The sequence below is a fragment of the Lepidochelys kempii genome, chromosome 10, assembly GCF_965140285.1.
Source record: "Lepidochelys kempii isolate rLepKem1 chromosome 10, rLepKem1.hap1, whole genome shotgun sequence".
Classification (NCBI taxonomy): Eukaryota; Metazoa; Chordata; order Testudines; family Cheloniidae; genus Lepidochelys; species Lepidochelys kempii.
The window spans coordinates 16313077-16336291 of record NC_136389.1 but is presented as its reverse complement, the minus strand read 5'-3'; the positions used below and the strand labels follow the sequence as shown (position 1 = coordinate 16336291).

The following is a 23215-nucleotide window of genomic DNA, read 5'->3' as shown; positions in this document are numbered from 1 at the left end:
TCCTTCTAAGTGAGGTGCCTACCAGCTTTCCAGCATACAGTTATCCAGCAGAGCATTGCACTGCCCACAGCTGCTCTGTCTCTCCATTTACAGGGTCCCAGAATCCTACCTTAGGGTTCAGTCCTGCAAGGGACTGAATGTCTCATCTGAAGTCAGCAGGAGTTGAGGGTGTTCAGCATCTGGAGGACTGGGCCCTTGATCTGCTCCCTGCATGTTCATGGAACCCATTTTTAGAGAGCAGGCATGCCAAGTCAATATTAAAGTTCTTCTGCTTACTCCAAGAATGTGGTCAGTTTAATAGTGACATGTTGTATGGCACTAATATGATGTATGTGTGTTCCAGGGATAGCCTTCTGCAAAAGCAGAAGCTTCCCTTTATTGGTGAACAGAGTCCACATTGTGTTTTGTATTTAGGATTTCAGGGAGAGGGAGGTTACTGTCTAATTTTGTATTGCAAAGAATACTACTAATGGACTTCAGTCATAGTATATTTGTTTCTTATGTGCTACAGTTGTCTGTAAGCTGGTTGGTGGTGGTGGTTACTATGAAAGAAAGCAGGAAAAGGAATTGTGTATTTGTCTTTACTTATAACTTAATTACCTCTTATGTCTGTTAAACTTGAGCATTCATTCAAGTGCACAAAAGGGTCTCTTTTTCTGTTTAATTTCAGAGTGTTGATTTCCTCATGTTTTACTGGAACAGAGTTCAGAGACAAATATTGGCCAAATAATGTATTAATGTAAATTAGTCAAAACGTAACATAATGAAAAGGATGTGTGAACTAAGCTCTATTCCTATTTTGTCTTAAAAGCTGGTTTAAATGAGAGAGAGTTGACAGCTCTTGACAAAGATGTGATGCCATATTTCCAACCAGCAGCCATAAGACATATACCTGATGAAGTTTTCAAAGTAAGTGCTCGGTTACTGAAGAAGTCATATTCCATCACTTTTACTCTATTATAAACAAACTGCAATACTAATTTATGCTTCAATTTGGGTTTCTGCAAGACCCTTTCTGGCTTGATTATTAAGTGAGAGGCAGTTAAGTGTATGAAGCATTAACTCACAGCTATCTCATCTATATTTGTGATGCACATAAAATGTCAAACCGTTTATTTTATTTATGCTCAGTGCAAAATGTGTCCCAAGGGAAAAAGCATTAAGAAAGTGTTCTAAAATTGCAGCCTGAGTACATAGGGGCAGATGGCTTAAAGTAAGGTCTGTGTCTCTAGTGATATTCTGTTGAGGTCTTCCTTTTCTTCTCTTTTATTAAGGACAGTGAACGCATTCATCCATACTATCACAGCTACAAGCAACCCCCTTGGTCGTATTTGGGCTTTTTTGTTAACCCTAAATTCTGATAGCATTCTCCTATGCAGCATTTCTGAAAGACACAGACAGACAGACGGGGAAAGGCTGAATTCAGAATTGGTACAAGCAGCTACACTCTGATTTCATTGGAATTCATCCTGCTTATGTCAGCTCTGAATATGGCCCAGAGACTAGCACATGGATTTTGAAGTCTCTGACCCAGACGTTGTTTGACGTGGAGAGAAGATTAAAATTCTGCCCAACCACCTCTGGTTCAGACACTCATGAGGTCAGTCACTCAATGTAGTGATGGATAGATGAGCCAGACAACTTAACTGTCAGCTTCCATAAAAGGAGAAACTCCTTGACCACAAGCTGCAAAAAAGTGTTCTATGCTGCACCTTTGACAGCTCCAATAAGTCTGCAGCCTCACTGTGTCACACTTTTCAGTGCTCGGGAAAATCCACAAAGCAGAGGGTTGAAGGTATCCTTTAGAGATTCTCAACAGAAATTCAGCAGATGTACACAAGAAGAGAGAGAGGGACATGTGATGAAATTTCTAGATCGACATAGTTCTTTACACAAAAAATACAGAATCCTTACCCAGAAGAGCTTAATGCTCTTCTTTAGCAATTCGAAGTGGCATTTATTTTTACTGTGGCTTTGTGTAGCTACAGTTTTATCTTAAGGCATTCTACATGAAAAAGTAATACCAGTTTAACTAAAGGTATTGATTATAAGCAGATTTATCACTTTGTGGAAACTTAGTTTCGTTTGAGGGGTTTATTTTAAAATTTACTGGCACTTCTATGCAGAGGTTTGCACCAATTTAATTAAGTAGGTTCAAACCTACTTAACCTTTATTTAACAAATGCAACTGGCTTATGTAGACAAAGTCTCAGACAGACAATTATAATTAATATGGAATGGAATTTTGATCTGTCACCGGGCCTACTTTTAAACTAAAATGTGGCCCTTTATTAAAATTAAACCTGGATGCATAGCTGCTGCAGCAAAAAGAGCTTGCTCCATGGTGGAGCTAAACATTGAATGTTACTATAATCAAGGCAATACAGGATGCATTGTAGATGCCTGTTTTACAAATTGGTTTAATCACCACGTACTGAAAGATAATCATAACCATACAGTAATTATCTTGTTCCATTTTTAAAACAAGACAATGTGACCACAGTTGGAAGATTTTCAATCTAGAAGGAAAAATCCAGGGGTGGAACGACGGCATCTTTTCATCTTGCTGCTGTATAGATAGTGGAATCCTGTGTCTATATCACAGGCAGGCAAGAATGGGGCAGGTTTGGAAGATGATGCAAGAGGAAAGAAAAAAATAGTTTGGCAGTCGTAGGGTATAACCCCCCCCCCCAAAAGCAACTAAAGCTGAGACTCCAATATCAGAGGGTTGACAAATGCACTGGTAGCACAGAAAGTGTCTCCAGAACCTAGGTACTGTTGCAACCAAAGGAGAAGGCTGAAAGCTAGATGAATGGCCAGTCAGGTAAACAGATATGCAGATATTTAAAAAGAATAAAACAATACTGAGCATTTTTCCAGCAATACAGAGTGTGGCTATTTTCCTCACTCTAAGTACAAGGCAGTCTGGACCTCTGATTCATTACTTGTGTAATGCAGCGGACATCCTAAAGCAGGGGTTTTTGTTTTTTTGAACTTATTCCTCAAGGTGCTGTCCCCAGAACAAATAGCAAACCTTGGCCCTGAAAATGCAGCCATGGTTACTGAATCGCAGAGAAACCTTCTGAATGCATTACAGCTACAGAGTCTTCAGCTGGCACTAGATGGCGCAAGGACAGGTGTCCAAGATACACAAACTAATGCAAGCACCATTCAGTCAACACATACACCAGCCTCAAATTGTGAGTAGAACACTTTGGAGCTGATCCTGAGAGATAATGAGCATCAACATATCCCACTGAGGTCAGTAGGGATTGCAGAGGCTCAACACCCGTCAGGCACAGGCCCTTGTTTTGGAGTTGTACTATAATGAAAATTCTGGGCAACATGTTTGAACATGGGTGCCTAAAATCAAACACCTAAATAAGTAGCCTGATTTCCCGCCCCTCCCTCTCCCCCACCCCGAGATGCCAAGTACACACTACTCCAGCCAACTAAAATGGGAGCTTTGGGTAATCAGCTGTTGGGGGAGGGGGAGCTTTGGGTAATCAGCTGTTGGGGGAGGGGGCGGAAGGGGAAATGGACCATTTCTTCAGTTTTATAAGTTTACATATAGATGCTTAACTTTATGCACTTATATTCGGAAATATTGGCCTCCACTTTTACAGTTATAAAAGACAGAGTAGCATTTAGTTACCAGGTTTCAGAGTAACAGCCGTATTCGCAAAAAGAAAAGGAGTACTTGTGGCACCTTAGAGACTAACCAATTTATTTGAGCATGAGCTTTCGTGAGCTACAGCTCACTTCATCGGATGCATACCGTGGAAACTGCAGCAGACTTTATATACACACAGAGATCATAAAACAATACCTCCTCCCACCCCACTGTCCTGCTGGTAATAGCTTATCTAAAGTGATCATCAGGTGGGCCATTTCCAGCACAAATCCAGGTTTTCTCACCCTCCACCCCCCCACACACACAAACTCACTCTCCTGCTGGTAATAGCCCATCCAAAGTGACCTCAGCAGGAGAGTGAGTTTGTGTGTGGGGGGGGGGTAGAGGGTGAGAAAACCGGGATTTGTGCTGGAAATGGCCCAACTTGATGATCACTTTAGATAAGCTATTACCAGCAGGACAGTGGGGTGGGAGGAGGTATTGTTTTATGATCTCTGTGTGTATATAAAGTCTGCTGCAGTTTCCACGGTATGCATCCGATGAAGTGAGCTGTAGCTCACGAAAGCTCATGCTCAAATAAATTGGTTAGTCTCTAAGGTGCCACAAGTACTCCTTTTCTATTTAGTTACCAGAACCAAGCCAAGCAGACATGACAGTTATTGTCAGTATTGAAGTGGTCGCCAATCTTTTTAAGCACAAGATCACTTTCTGAATTTAACTGCAACCCAGGATCTACCCTGCCCCTTCCCTGAGGCCCCGCCCCGCTCACTCCAGCCCCCATTGTTTGCTCTCCCCCATCTTCACTTACTTTCACTGGGCTGGGGCAGGGGGTTGGGGTGCATGATGAGATGTGGCCTCTGGGCTGGGGCTGGGGGGTTCAGCGTGTGGGAGAGGGCTCTGGGTTGAGCCTGGGGCAGGGGGTTGGGGTGCAGGCTCCAGGAAGGGGCTCAGGGCTGAGGGTTGGGGTGCCAGGAGTGGGTGAGGGGTGCAGGCTTCTGCCGGGCAGCACTTACCACGATTGGCGGTGCAGTGGGGCTAAAGCAGGCTGCCTGCCCTGGCCCCACACCGCTCCCAGAAGTAGCCAGTAGTAAGTCCCTGTGACCCCAGGAGGGAGTGGGGCAGCATGTGGCTCTGTGTGCTGCCCCTCCCTGCAGGCACCACCCCCGTAGTTCCTATTGGCTGTAGTTCCCTGTTCCCGGCCAATGGGAGCTGCAGGGGCAGTACCTGCAGGCAGGAGCAGCGTGCGGAGACCCCGTCTCCCCTCCCCTCGGGCTGTGGGGGCATGCTGGCCATTTCTGGGAGCGGCATGGGGCCTGGGCAGGCAGGGAGCCTGCCTTAGCCCTGCTGCGCCGCCAGACTTTTAGTAGCCAGAGACCGCGATCGACCAGTTGATCGCGATCTACTGGTTGGTGACCACTGGCTTAAACTCTGGGAAACTGGTCCATGTGCATTACCAGGTTTTTTATTTCACCCCCTTACAGTCCCCAGTTGCTCTCACACAAACAAGAGTGGAAAGCAGTATTTCCATCTTCTCTCATATTGCAAGAGTAAATCTTACCCTGTCTCCATCACTGAAGAGCAGTAGTGTGGGCTAGGATTCTGTAGACACAATCAGGGTGATGCAACACATGAATTTCACCAGCAACAGGAGCCAATAGAGGGACAGCATGGGGTGGTGTTAGCAGTCAAACTCAGCTGGCCGTGTCACACCATGCTAACAAATGGGAACCACTAGCTGGTGTAAAATACAGTCCACAGACAGCGTCATTTCCCTCTCTGATTCCTTCTCATACCCCCTCCCTGAAAGATTTAAACTCAAAGCATGCCTTCCATGCACTGTAGACAGTTGCTCTCTCTTAGCCTCCCCTAAAAAGACACTGAGTCCCAGTGTGCAGAGATCACATGGGTAAGGTTGTCCTGCAGAGCTGGAAGTGAGGAAGGGATCATGCCTGTTGCTTTAGTGTTCCTCCTTCAAGGAGAGTTTGGGCCATTGCAGTAGCATTTCCCGTTTCTGTCTCCTGCATAGGGAAAAAGCCATCCAGGATATGAGCTTCAGTGACTGGATTATTAATCCTCAGTATTGAAAGTTAATTGATCAAAGTTTTAGCAATGCTCACAAACATCTTTCAGTTTGTCGTAGGTTGCATTTACACAAGCTGGTGCAGTGGGGTGTAAATTACATCTCCAGCCCAGATCTCTGCACTCCTGAGGGAAGTCATCCCAAGAGAGGGCAGGTACTGCTCTTATTGCCACTACTCACCCTCCCCAGTGAGGAACAGTAGCTGTTATCAGGGCGTGGGGGTTCACATGAGCGCTGCAGGGAGGTAAGAGCTGCTAGGTTGCTTTTGTTGTCTCAGGAATTGAACTTCTTAGACCCAATAAAATTATTCTCAGCACCACTGCCTCACCTGTGCAATCTGCTCCCTCTGTGGTTCTACCAGAGGCAGGAGTTTCCTGATGATCTCAACATGGCATAAAGCTCACCTACTTACTCAGGCTTTTCATTCATTTATTGCTATAACAGAAATGTGGCAGGAGCTACCCATTTGAGACTCTTCTCTGTTGGATGTGTGGATATTAAATTGAATCTTCTAGCTGCCATAGCAAGGGGAGCCTTCTGAGCAACTGAATATTCAGATTCTTGCAGTTTGCTTCACTGTGGGTTGGGGTTTTTCTGCTTGTTTAAGTGTTTGTAATTCTGTTTTAGTGGGTGAAGTTGGGAAAGTAAGACAGCACTGTACACATTCCAGATGACACTAAGACATAATGCTTTGTACTTTCCAGGTGCTCACTTTTCCAGTGGCTTCAGCATTTCGCTGTGTGCTCTGTACATCCTTTGTCCCACTTCCTGAAGTGTGATTGTTAAACTTACTGTAAGCATGATCCTTTCACTTAAACATTATTGGATAGTACATTTGTGACTGGTATTAAATGAGGATTGATATAATAAGCATCACAGAAAGTTGGTGGAATGACGATAATCAATGGGACACCGTAATACAGGATACAACATATAGAGGAATGACAGAGTAGGTCATGCTGGTGGGGTAATGGTATTACATGTGAAAGAAAGCAGAGAGTCAAAATTAGTGAACATCTTAAATGAATCAAACTGTACCATAGAATCTCTATGGATAGAAATTACATGTTTGAATAATCAAAGTGTAGCAGTGGATATATATTGCCAACCACCTGACCAGGGCGGCAACACTGATTATGAAATGGTCAGGGAGAGTAGAGAGCCTACAAAACTCTGAGAATCATTATTCTGAGAAAACTCAATAATAAATGGGAGATTTCAACTATCCCCATATTTACTGGGTACGTCCCCTCAGGACGTGATGCAAAGAGAAAATTTCTAGATACCCTTAATGACTGTTTCTTGGAGAAGCTAATTCTGGAATCCACAAGGGGAGAGACAATTCTTGATTTAGTTTTAAGTAGTGCATAATGTCTGGTCCAAGAGGTGAATATAGCTGAAGTGCTCAGTGAGAGCGACTGTAATGTAATTAACTGTAACAGCCTGGTAGGAGGGAAATAGCAAAGAATCCACCACAGTAGCATTTAACTTAAAAAATGGAAACTACACAAAAATAAGGAAGGTAATTAAATGGAAATTAAAAGGTACAGTCACAAAAGTGAAATACCTGCAACCTGCATGGAAACTTTTTAAAAACCACCATCAGAGAGGCTCAAACTAAATGTATACCCCAAATTAAAAAAAAACACAGTAAGAGGATCAAAAAAATGCCACCATGGCTAAACAAGTGAAAGAGGCAGTTGGAGACAAAAAGGCATCCTTAAAAATTGAAAGTCAAATCATACTGAGGAATTTAGAAAGGAACATAATCTCTCGCAAGTCAAGTGTAAAAGTATAATTAGGCAGGCCAAAAAAAGAATTTGAAGAGCAACCAGCAAAAGACACAAAAACTAACAGAAAAAAAAAAAGTACATAGGAAGCCTGCCAAACAGCCTCTGATCAGTGGGTCAACTGGACGATAAAGGTGCTAAAAGGGCATTCAAGGAAGACAAGGGCTCTTGCAGAGAAGCTAAATCAGAGATGGGCAAACTACGCCCTGCAGGCCACATCCAGCCCGCAGGACCCTCCTGCCCAGCCAGCTAGCCCCCAGCCCCTTCCCTGCTGTTCTCCCTCCCCCGCAGCCTCAGCTCACTGCACCACTGGCGCAATGCTCTGGGCGGTGGGGCTGTGAGCTCCTGCCGGGCAGCGCAGCTGCAAAGCCGCAGCCTGACCCGGTGCTCTGTGTTGCACAGTGGCATGGCTGGCTCCAGCCGGGTGGCACAGCTGCCTCTCCTGGTGCTCTGGGCGGTGCGGTAAGGGGACGGGGGGTTGGATAGAATGCAGGGGAGTTTAGGGTGGTGATCAGGGGGCGGGGTGGTCAGAGGGCAGGGAACAGGGGGGTTGAATGGGAGCAGGGGTCCCGGGGGCGGTCAGGGGCGGGGGGTCCGGGAGCGGTCAGGGGATGGAGGGGTTGGATGGGGCAAGAGTCGGGGAACAGAGGGGTTGGATGGGACAGGAGACCCGGAGGAGCCATCAGGGGGCGAGAAGCAGGGGGGGTCAGATGGGGGTGCGGGCTGGGCCACGCCTGGCTGTTTGGGGAGGCACAGCCTCCATATAATTTTGGAAATCCGATGTGGCCCTCAGGCCAAAAAGCTTGCCCGCCCCTGAGCTAAATTAATACTTTGCATTGGTCTTCACTGAAGAGGATGTGAGGGAAATTCCCATTCCTGAGCCATTCTTTTTAAGAGACAAATCTGAATAACAGTCCCAGATTGAGGTGTCAGTAGAAGGCGTCTTTGGAACAAATTGATAAATTAAACCGTTGTAAGTCACTACGACCAGATGGTAATTTATCCAAGAGTGCAGAAGGAACTCAAATATGAAATTGCATAAGTACCAACTGTGGTATGCAACCTATCATTTAAATCTGCCTCTGTACCAGAGAACTGCAGGATAGCTAATGTGATGCTGATTTTTTAAAAAGGCTCCATAGGTGATTGTGGCAGCTGCATGCTGGTAAGCCTGACTTCAGTATCAGGCAAATTGGTTGAAACTATAGCAAAGAACTAAATGATCAGACACAGATAAACACAATATGTTGGGAAAGATTCAACATGGCTTTTGTAAAAGGAAATCATGCCTCACTAATATATTAGAATACTTTGAGAGCATCAACAAATGTGAACAAGGTTGATCCAGTGATATAGTGTACTTGGACTTTCAGAAAGCCTTTGACAAGGTCCCTCACCAAAAGCTCTGAAGCAAAGTAAGCAGTCATGGGATGGTGGTGGGGGGGAAAGGGTCCTCTCATGGATCAATAACTGGTTAAAAAATAGGAAACAAAGGGTAGGAATAAATAGTCAGTTTTCACAGTGGAGAAACGTAAATAACGGAGTCCCACAAAGATCTGTATTGGGACCAGTGCTGTTCAACATATTCGTACATGATTTGGAAAAAGGGGTCAACAAGGAGGTAGTAAACTTTGCAGACAAATACAATACAACACAAAATTACTCAAGATAGTTAAGTCCAAAGATGACTGCAAAGAGTTACAAAGGGATGTCACAAAATTGGGTCACTAGGCAAGAAAATGGCTTAAGAAATTCAGTGTTGATAAATGCAAAGTAATGCACATTGGAAAACATAATCCCAACGGTGAATACAAAATGATGGGGTCTAAATTAGCTGTCACCACTCAAGAAAGATCTTGGAGTTACTGTGGATAGCTCTCTAAAAATATCCACCCACTGTGCAGTGACTGTCAAAAAAGCTAGTAGAATGTTATAAACCATAAGGAAAGGCATTGATAATAAGACACAAAATATAATGCCACTATATAAATCCATGGAACAACCACACCTTGAACAAATGCACATGGTTTTGGTTACCCCATGTCAAAAAAGATTCTTAGAATTGGAAGTAGTACAGAAAAGGTGCAACAAAAACTATTAGGGTTTGGAATGACTTCCATATGAAGAGAGATTGAAGAGACTGGGACTGTTCAGCTAGGAAAGAGACAAATGAGGGGGGATACGATAGAGGTCTGTAAAATCATGAATGGCGTGGAGAAAGTGAATAAGGAAGTGTCATTTACCAGGAACCATCCCATGAAATTAATAGGCAGCAGGTTTAAAACAAACATAAGAAAGTACTTCTTTACACAATGCACAGTCACCTATGAAACTCATTGCCAGGGGATGTTGTGAAGGCTATAACTGGGTTCAAAGAAAGAATTAGACAAGTTCATGGAAGACAGCCATTGATGGACTTATTAGCCAAGATGGTCAGGAACGCAACCCCAGGCTGTGACTGCCAGAAGCTGGAACTGGACAACAGGATGGATCACTCAATAATTGCCCTGTTCTGTTCAGTCCCTCTGAAGCATCTGGCACAAGCCATTGTTGGAAGAGAGGATATTGGGCTAAGTGGACCATTAGTCTGAGCCAACATGGCCATTCTGATGTTCTTAATTTAGTCATTTGAAGAGTGGGAGAATGACAAAAAATTCTTTGTAGAAGGATGAGCATATCAATAGGGAGGTTTGGGGCTTTGTGGGGGGAGGGCAGTTGGTTTTTTTGACACTGCACAGCCTTGTGCATTCAATATATGGCTCTTTGAAGCAGAGACAGAAGTTAAACATGGCAGTAATCGTTTATCTGGGAAGTGGGAGGGGGGTAAAGAATAAAGTTCCTGAATACTATTACTAATTATTGTGATTACTTGTGTCTTAGAGGTAGATTAGTTTAGTATCAAAAAGCATTTTCTTACTCCCATTACTGTAAATATGACCTTTGATAGGATGAATACTTAAGATCTCTCTCACATATACACACACACACTCAAGTAATTTGTAAATTAGCAGCAGGCACTATTATCCTAAAGTTAATTTGCTTATATTATATATATATAGAGAGAGAAATATATCTATATCTATATATATATATTTCAATTTCTGCTGCTTTCATATCCTGCCACACAAACTCCTGTTTTAAGCATTAGTGATAACATTCATTGGTTTTTCCATATTGTTATTGAACCAAAACAGTGACAGACTAAAATTCAGAGTTGTAGTTTAGCAAATATCTGCCCGATTGTCCCATTGTTTAAAAATGCTAACATTCTGTAGCACTAATTTGCTTTTTTGTTTGTTTTCCAGAAGCCTAGAACTCACATGGGAGTTGATAGAACAGATCGTTTAGAAAGCCAATCAAGCTATGAAAATTCAGTGGATAAAGAGCTGCAGCTCAGCAAGAATTATGGAGGCTGAGTCTCTCTGGGATGCTTGAGCATAATAGTGTCTTAAAAAGCAACAAACTGATCCAGCACACAATTTCATGATACAAGTATAGAAAGCAGCTGCTATTTTGCTGCCATAGATTAAAGAGTTTTAGGATTCCTCCAATCCTTTCATGACAAGTTGGTGTCTCATGAAAAGACCAGTGAAGGCTTCAGATTTATACACCTTACAGAGGAGCCTCACTGACTCAGGAGACGGATACAGCGATATAGATTGTTAGGCAGCCAGTGTGCTGTGGCCATGGCTTTACATATTGACCAGTTCAGTCTCATTGCTTCCTTGTACTTCCCTGTCTGCCTTAGCCATTTATTGTTTCTTCTTCTATTTTGATTGTAAGCTCTTCAGGGTAGGGATTGTCCTTGTACAGTGCCATGGGACCCTAGTTGTTACCACAATATAGAGTCTTTCGTCTTTAGGCTGCTGTTTGAATCCTCTCCACATAAGTAGTGACAGGCTGTTACCATTCAATGGCTGAGAATTGAATGGGCCATGGAGACTCCGCTATCCTCATCCCTAGAAGTGCCACTCCTGCCTAGGGTTGAAGCATATGGCTGGGGCAGCATAGAGTAAACTTGCTCTGCTGCTTCTCATGCTGTAGTTCTTGTGGGAAAAAGAACTTCAGTTCTCAGAAGAGGCACGCTAGTGCTTCCCAGTACACTAAGTTCACACTTCTTAAAAAAAATTAATCCAGAAAACATTGTGTTTTATCAACATATAGATTGTGTCCAGTATTTAAAATAGGAAGATTTTCATGGCAAGTCCTAATATTTTAAACAGTGACAGATAAATAAACAATCCTTTACCTCTTGCTTTGCATAATTGTTATGGATTCTTGTCAGCAACACAAGCAAAAGACAAACATTCATTTTGCAATTGCAAAAGTTTGTGGAAAAAGAAGACAGTGTTCTGTTTAAGTACATTGAAATAGAGATAGGACAATACAGTCTAGAAAATACTGTTATTCCTGTTAGATTGTAGTATAATAAATCATATTTCAAATATTTGTTCATGTCCGTTTTGTTTTTTTTCAAATGTGACAGTGTTATGGGCAGTCTTATGTCCTTTGGTATTGCTTTATGAACATATCTACCATTGTGAAAGGTTCTCTCACATCTATTTCTCTGCTGCAGTAGTTAAGATGCCAGTTATCCCATTGCATTCATTTTCTGTATGAAAGAAGATTGTTGCATTTATTTAAATATAAAGGATCTTATTTTTTAATCAACCCCAGAAGTGCACTTAAATTGTGTCAGTGGATCAACTACTATATTTAAAGATTCAGCTGTTTAGTCTTATTAAAAACTCCTGTCTCAATTAGATGTGAAAGCACTAAAAGTTTGAGCTCCACAGTTTACCCGAGTGGAATTCCACTTGCATGTCAATTAAATTGCAGAAGAAAATGTTTTTATATTCAAGATGACAGTCGGCACTTCCATTTAGAGGTAATAAGTCACAGAAAGAGTAGCCACACTACGAACCTCAAATACCTATAGTACTAGTGAAGGACACGGTTCCTCTGCCCAGGTGCCTGGGCATGATTCTGCTTCCAATTACATCAGAAGTTGTTCAGCCTTTAACTTTAATCAGAGTGGAACTGAGCTCTTTGTTTTGTACAGTCTGTGGAGTAAACTTAAATGCAAATGGTTTTAAAACCTTAAGATCCTTGATTCATTTTTGTGAAGTTAGTCAGTAGTTGATACCTTTGGTATTACAGTAAACACTTGGGCATATACATTTTAATAGTAACAAAATTAGGTAGAGTAGTAGTACCAACTGTGTAGATACAGCAATATCTATCTCAAGGGAAGGTCATGAGGCATAATTTTTGTTTGTAAAGTAATATGAGCACTTTGGATGAAAGGCTCTGGAGAAATGCAAGTTTTTCTTCCCCAGTGTACCCCTTTTAGAGAACACTACTGTAGAACAGGTCTTCAACAATGGAATTCATAGGAGTTTCCATTCAACACGCTAGTAACTTAATTACTGAGTGTGGTGTCCTTTTGGCTTGTGACTAACGTGTGATGATTCCAAGTGTGCTTGTTGACTTGGTGTCTGAGAATATCCTCTGCTGTGAACATCAAACGAAGTGTCACCATCACACTTGTATATGTACAGCCAATCTACCACACACTAGAAGCTACACTATAAAGCAGTGAGAGTGAGGTTTTATGTATTAAGCTGAGAAAGAAGGAATTTTCTCTATAGCAATCCCTTCCTTTAAGTTGTCACTGTCATTTACACAGCACCCAATACACTTAAAGACATAAAAAACAAGAAACATAAGAACGCCCATACTGGGCCAGACCAAAGGTCCATCTAGCCCAGTATCCATTCTTCTGACAGTGGCCAATGCCAGGTGCTTCAGAGGGAATGAACAGAACAGGTAATCATCCAGTGCTCCATCCCTTGTTGCCCATTCCCAGCTTCTGGCAAACAGAGGCTAGGGACACCATGCCTGCCCATCCTGGCTAACAGCTCAAACTACATAGCTCATGAAGTCATTGTACAATAATACATACTTTGAGGAAGCATGAGGACTGCATTGTCAAGATGGGTGCTTCTCCCTTCTCATTACTATACCTAAAATCAACCAGTGCTCAAATAAATTCTAATGAGAATCATGTATTTCACACAGCCAGTGTACTCATGCTTCTAGGCAGTCCTTAAGCTTTACAGTTCATTTTGCAAGATAAAAATGGCCTGTGGCAACAAAACCATGGGCCACATTCTGATGTTTTACACTGACGTAAAGTCAGCGTACCTCCAGCCATAAGATCAGCATCTGACGCTGAATGCTGCTGCTTCTTTGAGTAGTGCCCCCATGTGCATGCTCCATTCTAGGTGTCGGTGCATCCCTGCGCCAGAGATTTTAGGTAGCAGTGCTGGGTCAGGGCTCACGCGCGCAGCAGCTGTCTCACGGTGTTGGTGGCGGCTCATGTAGCGCGCGTATGACCCGACCCCTCAGTTCCTTCTCTGCCCTCCTCTGCTGCCGACAGAGCTTAGTGGCAGTGCTGCCTCTTCGAACATCTCTAGAAAAGAAAATCGTTTACATCGTAATTTTAGCTTCTTAGCTCTTAGGTAGTTTGATTAGACTTTACTTAGCCAGTTATTTAAAAAAAAAATCTCTTTCCCTTCAGTTTTAGTTTAGCAGTAGAAATAGAGTTTTCTTTTAACCAATTTCTATATTTTTCTTCACATTTCCTTTCCCAGTTGCGGGAAACGTCATCAGACACAATGCCAGGCTCACCCAGTTTTAAGAGATGCTGTGGCCATTGTTCATATGGCTGTGTCTGCCACATCCATTGAGGCCTGTAGAGCTGTGCAGGCTATTATTTGTCCCCTGGTCATGACAGCCTTGAGCTGGGGATGTTTGTCTTCAGGAAGATCCCCTAAGAGTTCCTGCAGTTTGCCATAATTAGCGAAGTCATCATTTGACTGCAGCCGAGGACAGTAGAGAAGGAACTGAGGAGTTGGGTCGTGCACGCACTACAAGAGGCGCCAACAACACCGTGAGACAGCTGCTGCGCACACATGCTTTGACCAAGCGCTGCTACTTAAAATCTCCCATCTCCGGCGCAGGGACGCACCGACACCTAAAGTGGAGCACCCACAGGGACACACATCTCAAAGAACCATTGTTACTGCACAAGGTGAGTAACTTCTTCTTTCCACTATTGAGTATTCTTGTAAAAGAGGACACGCCCATATAAGTAAAATAGTTAAATCCAGGATGTTAACAGGTAGAAAATCCCTTTTCGCTTAACCACCATTTTAATATTTTGCATGAAAGAAGTTAAACCCCATTGCTGATTGTGAGGTCTGTGATTTATTAAACCAGGCTTAATGTCATGGCTTCTTAAACTCTGGTTTCATGGTAAAAAAAAGTTTGAAGTGGGGAGAGAGAAGGAATGGTTCAGTGGTTGGGATGCTAGCCTGGAACATGAGACCCAAATTCAATTCCCTTGCTCCTCCATAGATAGGGCCCTACCAAATTCACAGCCATGAAAAACATGTCACAGACCGTGAAATCTGGTCTCCCCACCATGAAATCTGGTCTTTTGTGGGCTTTTACCTTATACTATACAGGTTTCATGGGGGAGACCAGTGTTTCTCAAATTGGGGGTCCTGACCCAAAAAGGAGTTGCAGGGGGATCACAAGGTTATTTTAGGGGAGTAACAGTATTGCCACCCTCACTTCTGCGCTGACTTCAGAGCTGGGCAGCCGGAGAGCAATGGCTGTTGTCCAAACACCCAGCTCTAAAGGCAGCGCCCCACCAGCAGCAGCGCAGAAATATCATCCCAGGCCACCCTTACTTCTGCGCTACTGCTGGCGGCGGCTCTGCCTTCAGAGCTGGGCTCCCGACCAGCAGCTGCCGCTCTCCAGCTGCTCAGCTCTGAAGGCAGCCCCGCTGCCAGCAACAACACAGAAGTAAGGGAGCAGTACCACAACCTCCCTGACAATAACCTTATGAACCCCACCCCCAACTCCTTTTTGGGTCAGGATCCCTACAATTACAACACCATGACATTTCAGATTTAAATAGATGAAATCATGAAATTTATGATTTTTAAAATCCTATGACCATGAAATTCACCAAAATGCACTGTGAATTTGGTAGGGCCCTAATCATGAACTTCTTCTGAGACCTTGGACAAGTCACTTGCTGCTCTGCCTCAGTCCTCCTTCTGTAAAATGAGGAGAATATCACTGTCTACCTCACAAGGATGTTGTGCTGGTAAATGCACTCTCTCAGATATTATGGAGCACACAGCAAGCAGCAATAAAAATGGGAATGTTGGTTGTGCTGAGGTCTGACCTAGTCAGCAAACAGCGCCAGCGAGCTTTTAAATGCCCAAAGGCATGTTCTACCACCATTCTGCACTTGCTCAGCCTATAGTTGAACTGCTCCTTACTACTGTCCAGGCTGCCTGTGTACGGCTTCATGAGCCAAGGGAGCAAGGGGTAGGCTGGGTCCCCAAGGATAACTATTGGCATTTCAACATCCTCAATGGTAATTTTCTGGTCTGGGAAGTAAGTCCCTTCTTGCAGCAGCTCGAACAGCCTGGAGTTCCTAAAGATGCGAGCGTCATGCACCTTTCCATGTTGATGTCGGTGAAATGTCCCTTGTGATCCATCAGCGCTTGCAGCACCATTGAGAAGTACCCCTTCCGGTTTACATACTGGTTGGCAAGGTGGTCCAGTGCTAAGATAGGGATATGAGTTCTGTCTATTGCCTCACCACAGTTAGGGAAACTCATTACAGCAAAGCCATCCACTATGACCTGCACATTTCCCAGAGTCACTACCCTTGATAACAGAATGTCAATGATTGCATTGGCTACTTGGATCACAGCAACCCCCACAGTAGATTTGCCCACTCCAAATTGATTCCCAACTGACCGGTAGTAGTCAGGCGTAGCAAGCTTCCACAGGGCTATCACCACTCACTTCTCAGCTATCAGGGCAGCTCTCATCTTGGTATTCCTGTGCTTCAGGGTGGGGGAAAGCAACTCACAGAGTTCCAGGAAAGTGGCCTTATGCATGCGAAAGTTTCACAGCCACTGTGAATCATCCCATACCTGCAACACTATGCGGTCCCACCAGTCTGGGCTTGTTTGCCGGGCCCCAGCCCCACCGCCACCATGATGTCCCAATAGCCACAGCCTGTGCTTTCAGGAATGTCTGTGTCAATGTCCTCATCAAAATTGTCCTCATGCTGGCGTCTCTTAGCCCGGTTCTACATATACTCCAGGATGATGCACGAGATGTTTAAAATGCTCACAACAGCAGTGGTGAGCTAAGCAGGCTCCATACTTGCCGTGGTATGGCATCTGCAGGAGAGCAGAGTTGCAGCAGAAGCGGTGGATGATGACAGATGGCACGAGAATAGATATTTATACAGAACGACAAGAGGACCTGTGAGGTGGATTCATGGCACCAGGAAAGCAGAGTTGCAGCGGAAGCGGTGGATGATGACAGTTAGCAGTCATACTGCACCATCTGCTGACAGCAGCACCCAGGACACAACAGCGGCGGTGATGGTGAGCTGAGCGGGCTGCATGCTTGCCGTGGTATGGCATCTGCACAGAAAAAAGGTGCGAAACGATTGTCTGCCGTTGCTTTCACGGAGGGAGGGGCAACTGACGACATGTATCCAAAACCACCCGCGACAATGTTTTTGCCCCATCAAGCATTGGGAACTTACCCCAGAATTCCAATGGGTGGCAGAGACTGCGGGAACTGTGGGATAGCTACCCACAGTGCACTGCTCCATAAGTCGATGCTAGCCAGGGTAGTGAGGACGCACTCAGCCGACTTTATGCGCTTAGTGTGGACATACACAATTGACTGTTTAAAATCGATTTCTAAAAAATCGACTTCTATAAAATCGACCTAATTTCGTAATGTGGACATACCCAAGCAGAGCTTCTAACCAAACCCACTCAGGCCCAACAATGTCTTTAAGCTTTCTTCAGAAAGAGAGGCTCTCTTGTGGATCAGCATATACAGCCTCCATTGAAATACAGTATAGAGATGGCCAGCAAACTTTCCCAAGAACAAGGTAAGTATTTTGTACCCTCCAAGTGCTCATAGCTCTATTTTATTATGTCAAGTGTCCTGTCTGTCATGAATGACTTTAGTATCTCTACTCAGCCCCTACACAGTTAAATCAAGGGTCTTATCTCAAGTATTCCAGTTGACCCCAACTGCCTTACTGGAAATCAGGGACAACAGCTGGCTTGCACCATGTAAGGCTTTATCAAAGTTAACACCTGATCCTTTACTTGTACCAGGAAGCCGATAAATCATTGCAGTTGTCAGAACAAATCTGTTTCCTTACTTTAGCAAACAGGCAATATACAACTGTCTATGTGCTTGCCCCCCTCTTTTTGACCATCAGCTGTACTTCAGTTTCAGTCTGTTTTTGTAATCCCGGTTAATGACGATTTTCTTCTTCTCGTGATTCAGTCCTGTTGTGCAGGGCTCACAATCAGAATGATTGTGCAGTTATGTACTAAATGCAGGAGCATTTCTTGGTTGGCTAGCAATGGCAGCATGCCACATTTACCTTCAAGATTTTAGCGGGTATTTATTAACCTTAAAACCTTTGTTTTAACAGCATCTCACTTATATTCTGAAGTCTCTTTGGGGTTTTTAATTTTATTTTTTTACTGCCAGAGGAAAAGGTGGAGAACAGAAGAACTAAATAGGGCTTCTCATTTTCGGTTTTAACTGATAAACCCTAATACCCCTGAAACAAAACACACACACACCAAAAAAAACAGAAAACCTCTCCTGTGTTTATCCTGTAAACACCAGAAAAACCACCAGAAATGGTTACGTGTATCTAAGTCCTTGTCTACACAGAGCAGTAATGTGGACTTCAGGATATGATTTCTAAAGTGCGTTAACTGGTCTGTGTAGAGTAGACCCTGCTGGTGCACACTAAAGGTTCCCTAGTGCACTTTAACACACTGCTGTTTCAAACAGCACTATGATGTTAAAGTGCACTAGGGAAAGTTACAAAGAGATTACTCATTACAGCAGTTTAAGTTGTAAATGAGTAATTATATACATTACTCTTTACGGCGTATACAAAGAAAGCCCTGGGAAAAACAATTTCTGGACATCTACACGCAACTCAAAAATTGCAGAAAATAAATCCTGAAAAATTAAATTAATAAACCCTGAAAAAACAGAAGCACTAAACATAAGCTTTCACAAATAGCCATGGGACACTTTTTTTGGTGGTACAATCCTCCACAGAATTTTCTGTTAGATAAATACAATTTTTATTTGTAATGTGGTTAAGATTAAATGTTGCTTCAGTTATGGGTTGGTGCACAAGTTCAAGCTGCCCCTGGTCATCTTTAATTTGGGTTTTGGTGTATTTGAATATTTATCAGATGTCAAAAAAAGTGGGTTAGACACAAGCTCTCCATACATACTGCATGAACTGAGAATATTTGACAGTTAGAGGAAGGATGTAAGTTCTGTGTCCTTGATACATTTATTATCTGTTCCAGCTGTGCCTCCAGTTCCAGTTGTACATTTAAGTACTTTTATTTTACTCATAGCTTTAGAGGCATTTGAACAGAGAATTATCAATGCCTAGAATGCCAGATACCATACAATTAATCCTGGATCAAGCAGCTTCTCCAGGGATCAACAAGATCTGGTTGCTCAACTAAGTATCATTCTAAGAAAGAAAGAAAATTGTACTTACTAGACCTGATTCTCTTAACATCAGTGTAAAACAGGTGTAGGGTGCCACTCCAGACACCGATGGTCTAACTTACATTGTTTTTCTATGGAATGGTTGCTATCACTTAGCATGATTGCTGTAGTCCCATTTGCATGGGAATTTCAATATGTTTCTTCAAATATTAGATTTGAGTAACCAACACCAGACTTGTGCCCTCAAATGTGGTCCTACTTGCTGCCATCTACACAAACATATTTGATGGTGCCTAAAAGTTACTTGACCACCTATTTAGGATGGCTGCCCAAATCCAATAGCTTTCCAAACACTTCTAAGCCCATCTTTCCTGAGGCACTTTACAGGAAGGGAGGGGCTAAAGATATCAAGGAATTTGTCAAGGGCTGTAATGCTGGACTTGAGAGTTTTGGTATTTAGAGCATGACAACAGTCTTATTTGTCTTGATAATGCATCTTTGAAAATATGTAATAATGTTCCTGTCACAACATGGGTGCTTCTTATAATGAAGGATAATAAACTCAATTATAATTTGACATGAAATCATCATTCTACTTACACTCAGGTGTTAAGTAAACCCTTTAAAGAGTTTAACTACAATTTATTCAGGATAAACATGGAAAAGGCAAAAAGTTGCAGTTAGAATCGTTTCACTATTTTTCAAGTGACAAAATACAAATATGACAGGTTTCAGAGTAACAGCCGTGTTAGTCTGTATTCGCAAAAAGAAAAGGAGTACTTGTGGCACCTTAGAAACTAACCAATTTATTTGAGCATAAGCTTTCGTGAGCATCCAATGAAGAGAGCTGTAGCTCACGAAAGCTCATGCTCAAATAAATTGGTTAGTCTCTAAGGTGCCACAAGTACTCCTTTTCTTTTTTTGAAAATACAAATATTTTGCTTGAAGAATTTTCTGACTTTTCTCAAGCATGGCAACCCTTTTGTAACAGATATCAGCTTTCTACAATAATAAAGAAGTTATGTTATTTTCTCAGGGTGAGTGTACTGGAGTGCAAAATATGTTTCTTGAAAAGCTTCCATGAGTTTAGGACTTAAAAAAAAAAAAATTAGCTGGGAGAACCTACTTCCTATTTCTCAGTAGTCTTTTGACAACTTACTCATATGAAAGCGTCCCTAGATTACTTTGCCTAAAGGAACAGTTGTCCCCTGCCTGACTGCCTTTTCACAGCAAGAGCTGGAAAGAGTGAAAGTACTACTTTGGAGTAGATGTATCTTTGATCTGGATATTGGGCACGTACATGGTGATGAATGTCATAAGAGCCTAGGTAGGACCTTTCTTCAGGTTTAGGATTTCATTTCTTCCAAAACACTAGGTGAAAGTTTGCAATGTTAAATGTTGCAGGTGACAATATCACTAGTCTACTTGAAAGGCACATAAAAGGTTTCTGAGTTTTCTCTTCCTTGCACCATTAAACTAGAATCAAACCCCAACTTTATCTTTAAGAAGAAAACAAACATCACTATGCAAATACTTATCAAGTACACCATACATCATATTAGAAGTCAGAATATGGACATTTGAACAGGTTTTCTAGAAAGTGAGGAAAGCTGCCCCCATCCCATTTGTACAAATAGAGCTTTTTAAAAAGAGATTCCTATCTACATATGTTGTCCAACTGTCTGGTAATTACATCACCCCAGCATGACTGGCTTGGTCTTTGCCAAGAATGTGCGAGACTAGACACAATAAGGACAAAGCACTAGGAAGCCTACTTCAATCTAAGCATATGTATAAAGCACCCATGACTGTGGTATCCAATATTGTAAAGCACTTTGAAGACGAAAGAGTTATTAGTGCAGGGAACAATCCTGCATTGGCAGGGGATGATGTTAGATGCCCTAAAAGGTCTTTTCCACTTCCAGTTATGATTTCATGAAACCCTATATCAGGGGTTCTCACCCTTTTATTTTCTGACCCTCCCCCTCCCCCGCTATAAAAACTCCAGGGACCAGCTGTGTCACAACTGGTTTTCTGCATACAAAAGCCAGGGCCGGCATTAGGGGGTAGCAAGCAGGGCACCTGTCCAGGGCTCCACACTACAGGGGGCGCTGTGAAGTTAAGTTGCTCAAGTTTCAGCTTCAACCCTGGGTGGCAGGGCTCAGGGCCCTGAGCTGCAGTCCTATGTGGTGGGGCTTTGGCTTTCTGCCCTGGGTCCTAGCAAGTCTAACGCCGGTCATGCTTGGCGGACCCTCTGAAACCTGCTTGTAGCCCCCCCCAGTCCCCAGGGGTGCCCCAGACCCCTGGTTGACAACCACTGCCCTAGATGATTATTCACCAGTTTCTACAAGGGCAAGATTATCCCCATGTGTTTTCCTCTCAAACCAGGCAAATCATTTTGAGGAGCCTTTTATTCCTTGACTTCTGATCCTACTGCTCTGCCCCCCTTCCGTTTAAGCTTAGTCTTCACCATTCTGAGGAAGTAAGATTTAGGTTTGGAATAGCAAATATTCACATCAAAAACACAATTCTGGGGCTATAGTCATCCAAATGCAGATGGGCAACATAACATGTTGCCAGCCACAGCTTAAATTTTGAGTACTCACAAGCTGTTAATGAATGAACTACAGCCCCAGAAATATTCACAAAAATTATGCAAAATAATTGTGATTAATAAGTGCAAGAGTCAGTCTGCTCCTGGACAGTTTGTAAACAAAAGCAAAAATCATTGTTATCTGCTGTGAATTATTTGTCCACCTCTATTGTCATGCTGAGTCTAGCCTATAGGAGAGAGGCCTAATATTGCTTCAAGTAAGTGTAATACCTAAATCTTAAAAACACTTTTCATCAGTAGATCTCAAAGTACTTCACAAACTTTAATGTTTTTATTGTCACAACAATAAAAGGTGACGTAGGGAAGTGCTATTATCTTCATTTTACAGCTTGGGAACACTTATAGGGAATGTCTACACTGCAAAAGAAGGTGTGTTCCTCACTCTGGATAGTTAGCTAACTCAGGTAAAAATAGCAGTGATGACACAGCAACTTGGCTTTTACCTCAGGTTAGCAGCTTGAGTTCAACCTTTGGGGAGCCTGAGGTTGCTATTTTAACCCAAGTTAGCTGATGTGGGTTAGCTAACTGAGTTAAGAACATGTTTTTTTTCTGGGGCAAGGACAATGCAGACATGCCCAAAGAGGAACAAATGACTGGCCCAAGGTCACACACAAGTCTGTGGTGGGGCAGAGAACTGAACAGTCTCCCACATCCTCGGCTAGTGCCCTAACCACTGGACCAAGATTAATTATGACCTCTCTACTTTGGAACGTCTTCCCTGCCACAGAGTTCCCAATGTAAGTGGCTAACAGATCAAGCCTTACACAAGGGTAATACCCTTACCCCGCTGCAGGGAGTGCTAGTGACTATGACAAATGCTGCACTTGCAATTAAACTGACTTGCACGACTCCGGACCCTAAAAATCAGCATGAAGCTAGTCAGCCCCAAGTCAACGGAAACCTACTCCAAGCAAGTCAGCTAGTCCAGTGATGTGCCCCATACAGGGAGCGAGACAGATGAGTGCCGGAGTGCCCCAATGGGGGCAGGCACTTTCTGAAACACAGGGAAAGAAAGGCACAGTCCCTGGCCCAAGACCAGCATGTCTTGTCCAGCACCCCTGGGGATGGGGACAGTCTTCTGCAAAAGCTCTTTCCCCTCCCCCCTTACCTGCACCCCGGGGCGCTCAAGCACAGCCCCGAGCTAGTGTTTGGCAGCGCTAGTCATGCCCGGAGTGCAGATTAAGCTGCTGGCTGAGGGGGTGGGGGGCGGCAGGCAGAGGACACAGGTGTGTGAGGGCTGTATTGGGGGAGCGGGTTACCTCGTGCACCCGGCTCCTCACTGCTCGGCCAGAGCTACTGCTGGGCGTGAGTGACGCGTCTGGAGGGGCCCCACGAACAGCGCGCCGAGGGGGCCTGCGGCCCGCTGCTCACGGGGCGCGCGCGCCGCGCCGGGGCCTGGGGACCCAGGGGCGTGCGAGCGCGCTCAGCCCCCGAGGCGGGGGCGGGGAGGGGGTGTGTCCCTCGCGGTGGGT

General features: G+C 43.6%; 1 protein-coding gene and 1 long non-coding RNA gene across 2 annotated transcripts in view; one reads left to right on the top strand and one right to left on the bottom strand.

The window, feature by feature from the left end:
- OTOA (otoancorin) overlaps positions 1-11881 on the top strand; it is a 54162-nt gene extending 42281 nt beyond the window's left edge. The window contains exons 26-29 of the mRNA XM_073362180.1: positions 812-909; positions 3008-3200; positions 6419-6507; positions 10810-11881. Of these exons, the coding sequence (XP_073218281.1) occupies positions 812-909; positions 3008-3200; positions 6419-6486 (359 nt within the window). The 3' untranslated portion in view covers positions 6487-6507; positions 10810-11881. The remainder of the gene's footprint in view (positions 1-811; positions 910-3007; positions 3201-6418; positions 6508-10809) is intronic.
- Positions 1-23195, bottom strand: part of LOC144930910 (uncharacterized) — a 31373-nt gene extending 8178 nt beyond the window's left edge. Inside the window, exon 1 of the long non-coding RNA XR_013636391.1 lies at positions 23003-23195. This is a non-coding gene — a long non-coding RNA (uncharacterized LOC144930910). The remainder of the gene's footprint in view (positions 1-23002) is intronic.
- Between the last annotated feature and the right edge of the window lie 20 nt (positions 23196-23215).